Genomic DNA, 11,034 nt, shown 5'->3' on the forward strand with positions numbered 1-11,034 from the left:
CAGAAGACAGACTCACACATTTAAAAATAAAACTGAATAGGAGGTTAATTTGTAAGAGGTTTTTATAAAATATTGGTTAGTTTTAAAAGACTATTTAATCCAGCTTTCCATGCGGTGATGTATATTTAATACAAAATGGTATATGATGTTACATGTCTGTAAGGTGTATGGCAAATCAATTATAATCAAGATAGTTGTTCAGCTAATGCAGCACTGTTTCTCCTTGTGTAACAATAGTACAGGTCATTATAACAATTAAGAACAGTCTCCAGATGTTTGGATAAAAAAACCTGTATGCTTTATTTCCAAATTAAGCCATTTCATGCTGTTCTAACCCACAGTCTCTTAAACATCTCTGACCACTAGTTTCCTATTTTTTCCCTATGAAACAGGGTAAATTCAGTGTCTTGTCTCTGATTAAATCTGCATATGAAATTGCACAAGTCTCAACATTGACATACAAAGTAAATGTTCACACTTACACAAGCAATAATTTATCACAACTTGGCTTTTCCCAACTATAAATGTAGTTCTCCTTCTTAGAGTTACACGCATGTGTTCAGATAGGCCACGATATATATTTCAGGCAATTCTAGACTTTTGTTGCCTTCCATGTTTTTACAAAATAATATTAAAGGTCATTTTAAAGACTAGGTATCAGCAAAAGTTGGAGAAGAGGGGGGCATAAAACGCTTGGAAGTAAGAGCTTTGTAAGATTGTGCATGGACAAAGGTAGGTGGTGCTACCATTAAGCCTGTCCGTCCTGCTAACACAATTATACTCAGGGGTCAGGGGTTTCCAACCCGTTATTCAAGGCGTGCTAACAGGACATGATTTAGTAATTCTATTCAAATAGGGTGGTTTATAAAACATTGAGCTGCGTATTAATTTAACTGTGTGTCTTCCACCCCTTCTACTGCGAGGACACTCACAAGAATGCACAGTGCTAGTTACAGCAAGCTGTAGTGGTTGTGCTCTCAAGACATAGTGTATGTGAGCCAGTTGGCGACATCAAAGATCTCCCATGTATCCAGCCAAATGACAGCACGCATCGGGGATCTTGATTGGCTAAGAGGGCGATCAGCCCCTAGTTTTGTAGCAGAGGAGCCACCATTCCCCACTCCCAGACCTCCCACTCTGAGCCTGGTCACCTAGGCCAGAATATGACATTGAACATTAGTATGTTAAAGGACTGTGTTGGGATGCCTAGGATCTGCTATGGGTTTTTAATATTGTTTTTTGTCTACTGAACTTCCCACAAGTTGCAGAGAATGTTGGCTTTTATACAGCAACAGTCTTGACAAACTATGACATTTATGACTAGCCTAACTTCTCGGTTTGCTTCAGCTTCGGGAATTGTATATTTGTACAAGAAAAGCTTAAGTTTATTGTGTGTCTGCCTAATGAGACAAATAATAAAATGGATGAGAACTTACTGAAATAAAAGCCCCGGTCTCCACATACAAATTGAAGAGCGTCCACTAACTCTGCTCCACAAAGTGTCTCAGGACCTGCAGCTACGGAATGGGTCAACGTAAGTAGACACAAAGCCACGTAGAAGAAATGAATATAGGACATTGTCTGCATATGCACCTGTCAAAGAAAACATATAGATTAGTATTATAAGAACTATAGTTCTTAAATGGCAAGAAACATTTAGCAGCTGGTTGATGATACATCATATCATTGTGATGCGGTCGGCTATAACTGGGTTGCATACAGATTCTCATTTTTAGCTACACAAATTGTTGTTATTAAGACTAAAAAATATCACATCAAATTAAACTGGGTTACCTACACCTGTCAATTATATTGCCCCAAAATTTGACATAACGTTGTTTATCTCATAAATGTAAAGAAGTCAGGTATGAATTACCAGACAATATTTAACGTATACAAGCGCAGAATAAGTGATACATACAATGTGCACATAAATAGAAGTAATTAAATACTTCCTTGTAGGGTAGCATTACTATTTGAGAGAGACATTAGAATGTATGTTATTTAATTTTTAGTGGAAACTCGGCAATCAGATATAATTGCATGGCCAGCTGTAGTAGCCTGATTCTTTATAAGAAGTTGGGACATTTGCTGAAACAAATACTGCTTTAAGGCAATGAAGTTCCTTTAAGAAATGTGATTTTTTCCAGAAAAAAATGCTAATAAATAGATATTAGCAATAAATGAATGCAATGTTTTGGAGGTTAATGTGCTCTCTGTACGGTCAGCCTTGTTCTTTTACATTGGAACTGAGCAAGATGAATGGATGGTTTCCTTCAGATTACTCAGCAGTAAATCAGCACTGCCATTATCAAAGGAATGCTAGGGTTGTATACATGGAACAATCATGGTGCTAAGTGGTGCTATCAACAGGAACACTGGTTGCTACAGCCACAGTTTACTAATTACAACCAGTATTGCTTTTAATAGATAACTCTGTAATAATTTAAGATAAATAAAATCGTTAAATCCCACAGAATTTTGGGTGTTATAGTGTGATTCCTGCATTTAGCCAATACCATGGTACAGCAAAGCTCCATCAAGTACTTATGGAGTTAAAAGAAGCCAACTGTTTCAGCACTCATGCAGCATTCCTAAGATATCTATCATGCTAAAACAGTAATTTCTACTTAACGCCATGCAATCCTGGCGAACAAATAAACTGTACAATATGAAAAAAATATTTCTTTATAATCATTACATTATGTCACTTTTGTGCTAGCTTAAAAAATAATGCAATTGGACGCATTGCTTGTTTTGCGGATTGGGCCTTGGGTATATACAGTTGATTGCTCCAAGCGCTCTAGGTAATTCCCACCACAACTTCACAAGGAAAAAAAAAAAAACACATCAGCTTATGAAAAAACTTTTTCTTTGCTGGGAAAGGAAAGTTGAAGGAAAGCCAGTAGCTAGAAGGAAGGTCACTTAAATCAATCTAAGAAAATATCCCCCAAATAGTTTTTAAATACACAAGATAAAACAATGGAAAATAAAACCCTTGGAACCTATACAGAGTATAAACCCCTGGATCCTCAGAATGCATTTCTCACATTTTAACCCACATATTGATGATGCATTACAATTGTCAATGTATATATGAACCAGGGAAGTATGACATAATAGCATTAAAAACATATCTTTATTCTGCATGCTTTATAAAATATAACATGCCATTTTGGGAGCAAAATCACTATTTTCTGGTAAATGCTTTAGCTTGCAAAATCTTCAAAAACTGTTCAAAATATTATTGCTATAATACTGAAAAGCTGAGCAATAGCTTATAATATCATCTAAACATACTTAAGATCATAGTTTTAAAAACATGTACAAAACTCTCTAAATGCAAGTTTACTGAGATAATAAATGGTGTGCCAATCATAGAAAAAAGACATAGAAACTGAAATAAAAGTATTTGAGTGTGAGCAGAAGTGTTATTGAACAGGTGTAATGCAAACATATGTAATAAAAATGCATGCACATGTGAGAAATGCATTTCAAAAGTTAAAGATTGTAAAGTATTAGTAAGTGCTTTACAATGCAAAAAATCAGCAGTTCTACAATATATTGTACCCATTCATAGTTATCTAAAGATGACACCAATAAAAGCAGACTTTCCAAAAAATGCACATTCAGCATTTTATCAGACTGTCAGACCCAAAGCTATTTGACAGCTGAGAACAGAATAAGGCATTTTACACATTAAATGCAAAACAAAACATTTGAAGTCGCAAAATAATCAGAAGAATAAAATAAAAAGTTACCTTTAAGAAATCACAAAAGTAGCACTTAAATAATTGTGTTGAAAGATTGTTGTTGTTGATTTCCATAGCTTCTTTAAGTACAGGGTCTGGAAATGAGATTGTCAGCTGATAATATGAACAAAAAGGGAATCCAGGAAGATGTTCAGAGCAATGCAACATTTCAATATTGTGGACTTCGCTCCATTGGGTAGGCACTATCTGCTCTGATTTTAGCAGTGACAGACAGATTTAGCAAACAGGAGAGAGATTTAGAGAAAATCCTCACATTTATCTACATTTACACAGACACTGTAGACAGGAAACAGCTGGGAGAACATTTGCTTTCTCTCTCTCTCCCTCTTCTGGCAAAGTTTTTCAATAAGGTCTGTTTTGGGCATTGAGACAGATATCATCATACCTTTGCATTTCAAGACTGAATCACTGCAGCATATTAATGTAAAAGAATGCATATTAGTGACAGTAAAAAAAAAATGCCTGCAGCTCTTTCTGGATACAGTTATTTTGCTCATATACCTTCTATATGAAAGAAGCATGCTGTAGGGTGTTCTGATCATAATGCATTGTCAGTGTCCTAACTTGAAACCAAAGGAGGAGGAGGAATATATGAATGAATATATATATATATATATATATATATATATATATATATATATATATATATATATATATATATGTGTGTGTGTGTGTGTGTGTGTGTGTGTGTGTGTGTAAAAATATACTGTATATATAAGGAGATTATTTTTTATTTATAAAGCACCAACAATTTACATGGTGCTTCTTCCCAAATACATATATATACCTACATATATATACAGTGTATATATATATATATATATATATATATATATATATATATAAATATACAAACACACATATATATATATATAAAGTGAGATTATGTAATTGTATATACCACTTTTTCCACTTCCTTGTTTCTTAATAAATGCAAAAGTAATTAGCTGCCATGTTAAATTACATTACTTCCCGTCAGCAGTGCATGCATTAGTATTATTATTATAAGAAAGGGTAAACCTCTGACGGATACAGGATTCAATTCCGTATTTGAAAGAAAATATGCATTGTATAAATAATACCAGCTGGCCAGCTACATGCTCTCACTGGTTGTGATGTCATCCAAATCCCTTAACTGAGTTAGTGGTATAAAACATTCTCCAACTCAGCTGTTTTTCTATTTATATTGCGCAGTAAACGGCTTTTCAATGTTTAACCATTGAGTTATATAATTTTATAGTTGAATTGTGGAAATGTTCCTGAAGTCTTAGAATTAGGGAATAAATGACTTTCTTTAAAGCTACTGTGTAGAGTGCAGCTGTGCCCCTTTTATATGGCAGTCGTCTGGTGAAATGGTTTAAAGGGATATTGTGTCTAAATTGCAGTTTGTCTTGCAAGGCCATGCAACTTTCAAAATCTTACCTGTATGGAAGAGTTTCTCTATTTCTTGCAACCTGAGATCTTAGTAGTTAATTATTTGTTTTGCAGTCTGAAAATAGGGAAAATTGTCAACTTACTTTTGGCAATATTTCCTTAGTAGGAAGTTGTGATAGGAAAAACAATTCCAGGTAAGTTAAGAGTGCAAAGGAATCACCCAGCCCATTTTGAAAAAAAGGGTGGGAGCCTTTATTATCGTATTGCAATGGACTATTTCTGTTGTAAGCTGTTGCTGTTAAATTTAGTGATGACACTATTTATGCCATACAGTGATGGAAGCTAGACCATGGGTCAATGTTAAGACATTGTTTCATAAAGTGCCATCAAATTCCACAGCGCAGTACTATGGATAACAAATAGTAAATAACATAATAATTCGACTTATAGAAACAAGAGGTAAGGAAGGTGCTGCTCAAAAAGCCTACAACCTAGAAGGACTTTGGGTGAATCAGACAACAGGTAAAAGTGTGACTGTTAGAGAAGCACCAGTACTAAAGAAGTGGGTCACTAAAGAAAAAACTTTAGCCTTGATGACATCTTGTTTACACAGTTGTGCTGCCAGCCATGCATATTTTGTTTTATATTTTTCTTGGCATAAAATGACATAAGAATACATTGTCTTTTACACATGGGCATAAGGGGATAACACTATAAGGATATTAGCCACTAGTTCAATATGAGCTCACGCACCAAGTGTTAACTTGAATGCTGCCAGCCATGGGCAATTTCTTTTTTTTTATGGAGTTGAAATGCATTATTTAGCTTGGATCACTGAATCTGAATTTATTTCTAAATGAACTTTAGAAATCTAATCTGAAAAAATAATGGCAGAATTCAAACATAAGTGCAAATCTGAACAGCAAATAGGATAAATTTGATTAATCATAGCGTCATTTTTTCTCTGTATGTGGGCCTGTTTCCTGCAGATGTAATGCAAAACTGCAGTAGGAAATGAAAGTCAGACTAAAACCAGACCTTCAAATGTAATATTAGATAGATGGATGATATGGTTTTCCTAATAATGAAATCATCAACTAGAGACTGGGCTTCTGGAATCCAGAGCATCAAGAAAAGAGGCATCATATTTAAAAATAAAGTGGATGATTTACTCATGGGTTATATCCAGACAACTAAGTCTGGTTGTAAAGAGGCCAAAGGTTTTCTTAATTATTGACCTTGTCCTTGGGTGAGCCTTATTGTACCTGTGCTGGAGGCAAGACAGAAAATGCATTGGTAATATTTGTGTTAGCATCACGAACCAACTGGGTATTAATGTAATTATTGTTTTTATAGAACACACATATATATATATGTCAGGAACCAGGAGGCAGGGACGGCCTGAGTCCTTCCTTGTAGTGGAGGTGGATAAATATTGTCCAAATCCATGGGGAAGCATGTAGTAAAGAGTAAAGATACTTCAAAGGTGTGAGAACCTGATACATGGAAATAAAGTATAAGGAAAAAAACATGGTCACAAAAACATGGTCACAAAATCAAACAATGTTATAAATGTATACCCCAATATAGTATAAAATATTAGTAAACACAAGTATTAAAGAGAAACAGGCAGATTATTTTAGCACTGCTTTCTGGTTTTATGTCATCTCCTGCCTGATATTGGAACTGCATGTCCACTGCACATACAATCCAGTGATACCACAACCATAATTAGAGGAGGGTGAGAACCCCAGGTCGAGGCTGCATAGAAGCTGTTTTCTGCTTTTACATGATTGTTTGTATTTCATATAATATTATAGGAGATGCCACTATACTTGTGAGTGTATTTTTACTTTATATATTGCACTATTTGTATATATTTTTTTATTTTTGGATAAGCCTTTCTGATATATATACAGTGGGGCAAAAAAGTATTTAGTCAGCCACCAATTGTGCAAGTTCTCCCTCTTGAAAAGCTGAGAGAGGCCTATAATTTTCACCATAAGTACACTTCAACTATGAGAGACAGAATGGGGGGACAGAATACAGGAAATCACATTGTAGGATTTCTAATGAATTCATTGGTAAATTCCTTGGTAAAATAAGTATTTGGTCACCTACAAACAAGCAAGATATCTGGCTCTCACAGACGTGTAACATCTTCTTTAAGAGTCTCCTCTGTCCTCCACTCGTTACCTGTATTAATGGCACCTGTTTGAACTTGTTATCAGTATAAAAGACACCTGTCCACAACCTCAAACAGTCACACTCCAAACCCCACTATGGCCAAGACCAAAGAGCTGTCGAAGGACACCAGGAACAAAATTGTAGACCTGCACCAGGCTGGGAAGACTGAATCTGCAATAGGCAAGCAGCATGGTGTGAAGAAATCAACTGTGGGAGCAATTATTCGAAAATGGAAGACATGCAGGACCACTGATAATCTCCCTCGATCTGGGGCTCCACGCACGATCTCACCCCGTTGTGTCAAAATGATCACAAGAACGGTGAGTAAAAATCCCAGAATCACACTGGGGGACCTAGTGAATGACCTGCAGAGAGCTGGGAGCAAAGTAACAAAGGCTACCATCAGTAACACACAACCCAGCCAGGAACTCAAATCATGCAGTACCAGACGTGTCCCCCTGCTTAAGACTGTCCAGGCCCGTCTGAAGCTTGCTAGAGAGCATTTGGATGATCCAGAAGAGGATTGGGCGAATGTCATATGGTCAGATGAAACCAAGGTAGAACTTTTTGGTAGAAACTCAACTCGTCGTGTTTGGAGGAGAAAGAATGCTGAGTTGCATCCAAAGAACACCATACCTACGGTGAAGCATGGGGGTGGAAACATCATCCTTTGGGGCTATTTTTCTGCAAAGGGACCAGGACGACTGATCCGTGTAAAGGAAAGAATGAATGGGGCCATATATCGTGAGATTTTGAGTTAAAACCTCCTTCCATCAGCAAGGCCATTGAAGATGAAACGTGGCTGGGTCTTTCAGCATGACAATGATCCCAAACACACCACCCGAGCAACGAAGGAGTGGCTTCGTAAGAAGCATTTCAAGGTCCTGGAGTGGCCTAGCCAGTCACCAGATCTCAACCCCAATAGAAAACCTTTGGAGGGAGTTGAAAGTCCGTGTTGCCCAGCGACAGCCCCAAAACATCACTGCTCTAGAGGAGATCTGCATGGAGAAATGGTCCAAAATACCAGCAACAGTGTGTGAAAACCTTGTGAAGACTTACAGAAAACGTTTGACCTCTGTCATTGCCAACAAAGGGTAAATAACAAAGTATTGATATGAACTTTTGTTATTGACGAAATACTTATTTTCCACCATAATTTGCAAATAAATACTTTAAAAATAAAACAATGTGATTTTATGGACTTTGTTGTCTCATTCTGTCTCTCATAGTTGAAGTGTACCTATGGTGAAAATTACAGGCCTCTCTCTTCTTTGTAAGTGGGAGAACTTGCACAATTGGCTGACTAAATAATTTTTGCCCCACTGTATATATATATATATATATATGTATATATATATATATATATAATCTGAAAGTAGTAAAGCCAGCACGGTCTTCAGTAGTGCTTCATTTTTATTTGAAAGATGCTAAAATGTGAACGTTTCAGTCCACCTCGTGGACTTTACTCCTAAAGAAGGCCAACATAATGTTGAAAGCAGTCATCACAGATGGTTGGCAACTACATCTCTATGAGCACCAAACTGAGGTGGTGTTATCATGGTCGCAGCCATATCTTAGACAGCTGGTTGTCCAACCTATAACAGATACTATTATTTACATTTTGTGTCAATGGCCAGTCATAGGATATTATCAACTACTTAACATCCTTTGTGAAGTTGATTACTAGCAGGATTGAGATCCAAATGCCAGGTGTACCTCTATACCATAGTTAAGTTTTGTAGGTAGTTGAAAGATGGGGATGGGCTTTGTGCTGTTGGTGATTGATGAATATCTGTCCTGTACAGATATAATGTTATGTGAAAGAAATTATGCATTTATACATATGATTGAAGTGATTAGAACAGGGGGATGCATAAGAAGGTATGGGTGTGCAAGAGTTAACATGGAATGTGTTATTCTGGTGAATGAAAGATGGTTAAGTTGTTTCTTGGGCAGGGTTTTTTGTTTTGCTACATGGTATCAAGTAATCCTGGATCATTGTTTTGCTTTTATTTAGTGTTTTTGTTTTAACTGTTGGTATTGTTTTCTCTAATGCACATGAGTAAACAGCTTTATCCTTGGGTTATCTATATAAGGCCTTATTTTCATTGCAAATTCTGTGTAGCCTCAATTGGAAAACATGTCTGATAATGTAAAATGTCAATTGTAATACACTCTTACATTCTTGTGGATGTCTTACGTGTCTTTGAACCTATTGGAGAACCAATAACTGATGATGGATTTTATATTATTAACTTTGTAAGGCACTCAATTTCGGTCTAAAATGGTCATAGGGCCCATAGGGCAAATGCCTGGTAGATTGGGTTGATGTTTTTGCCCCAGTGAGTCTTTTGTTCTAGACCTGCCCAGATGCCTCTAATGTTTCTTCTGTGGCATTGTGTATTTAACAAAAAATGGAATATGTTCCCAATACAGTTAGCGTGGACTTTGAAACTAAGATCTTTTCCGTGAATTTTATCTGACTACTTTGCATCATGTTGTTTCTCGCTGTTACTTGATGTACTGTAACATTATCTCCCCTCAGTGCCAATAACTTGTTTTCATGCACCAGCCCCTATATATTTTTCTTAATTAGAGGAATATACCTTATTTTTTTATATATATTCTGTGTACTGGTGCTATATTTTCCCCACAGGGCAGTAATTTTGGGGATTCATGTGTAATGCTCATTTATACTGCTTTAGGACTTCATTCTCATTTATATTTATTGCTATTAGAGTATCTCATTGCTCTTCATACTGTAATTGCTCTTATCTCTGCATTCTATCTCATTGCTCTATATTGCTGTCCACTCTTTGCCCTGTATACTGCGTCATTGCTCTCTATTACAGTGGAGGCTCTTGCATCTGGATTCCATCTCATAGATCTATATTACTTTCAGCTCTTATCTATGCATGTGACTGCTCTGTGTCCGCTTCAGTTAATCGTTATGTTACAGCTCACTGCATTACGTTAGTGTCAGCTTATATCTCAGTATGGCATGACTACTCAAACACATTTTCTTGTGGAATCCCATCGTACTATATATGACAAGTAGTATTGTCGCTGTTTTTTCTCCATTGTATCTGTGGCTTTTTAGTAGCTTATTGTGGTTCTCACATAACAAGTGAAAAGAAATCACATACGTACCAAATCTTCATGTCTGGGAATGCTTATTAGGAAACCATGAACTTTACATAGAAAAAAAAAATATTTCCAAGTATTACTTGGAATTTTCAGTAAACCGATTGTTACAAGCAGCTCTGTAAAATGTTTCATATAGAAAAAAAAAATGCAGGATACAGGGATCCTGTGGGACTTCATGTTCAAGGGAAAAAAATTACAGGGCTCTTCCTTGGAAAGTATCAAAAGACAGGAAATCCAGTCACTGACAGTTTTGCTCTACTTCAGTAATGAGATCCTCATTTTATTTTTCAATACTGTGAAAAAGTATTTGCCCCTTCCTGATTTCTTCTATTTTTCCATATTTGTCACACTTTAATGTTTCAGATAATCAAACTAATTTTAATACGAAATGTAGTTTCGTGTTATGTTTATGTAAAAAATAGGACCATGAAATCATGATTTAAAAACTGCATTTTGTATTATTGAATCGACCAATCAACCAAATGTAATTGATAATTGGGTTTAACGTTCACTAGACACACCCAGCATGATTACTGCAAGCCTTTTGAGTCTA

The 11,034-nt window shown here is 36.1% G+C and overlaps 1 protein-coding gene across 2 annotated transcripts in view; it reads right to left on the reverse strand.

Annotated features, from left to right (window-relative positions):
* Window positions 1-4,014, reverse strand: part of IGF1 (insulin like growth factor 1) — a 53,558-nt gene extending 49,544 nt beyond the window's left edge. For both annotated transcript variants that reach the window (XM_053465186.1, XM_053465185.1), the window contains exons 1-2: window positions 3,762-4,014; window positions 1,437-1,593 (exon numbers count right to left, since the gene is read on the reverse strand). In XM_053465186.1, coding sequence (XP_053321161.1) covers window positions 1,437-1,593; window positions 3,762-3,920 — 316 coding nt within the window. In that variant the 5' untranslated portion in view covers window positions 3,921-4,014. The remainder of the gene's footprint in view (window positions 1-1,436; window positions 1,594-3,761) is intronic.
* Window positions 4,015-11,034: the final 7,020 nt, after the last annotated feature.

This window comes from Spea bombifrons, chromosome 4 (genome assembly GCF_027358695.1).
Source record: "Spea bombifrons isolate aSpeBom1 chromosome 4, aSpeBom1.2.pri, whole genome shotgun sequence".
NCBI classification, from domain to species: Eukaryota; Metazoa; Chordata; class Amphibia; order Anura; family Pelobatidae; genus Spea; species Spea bombifrons.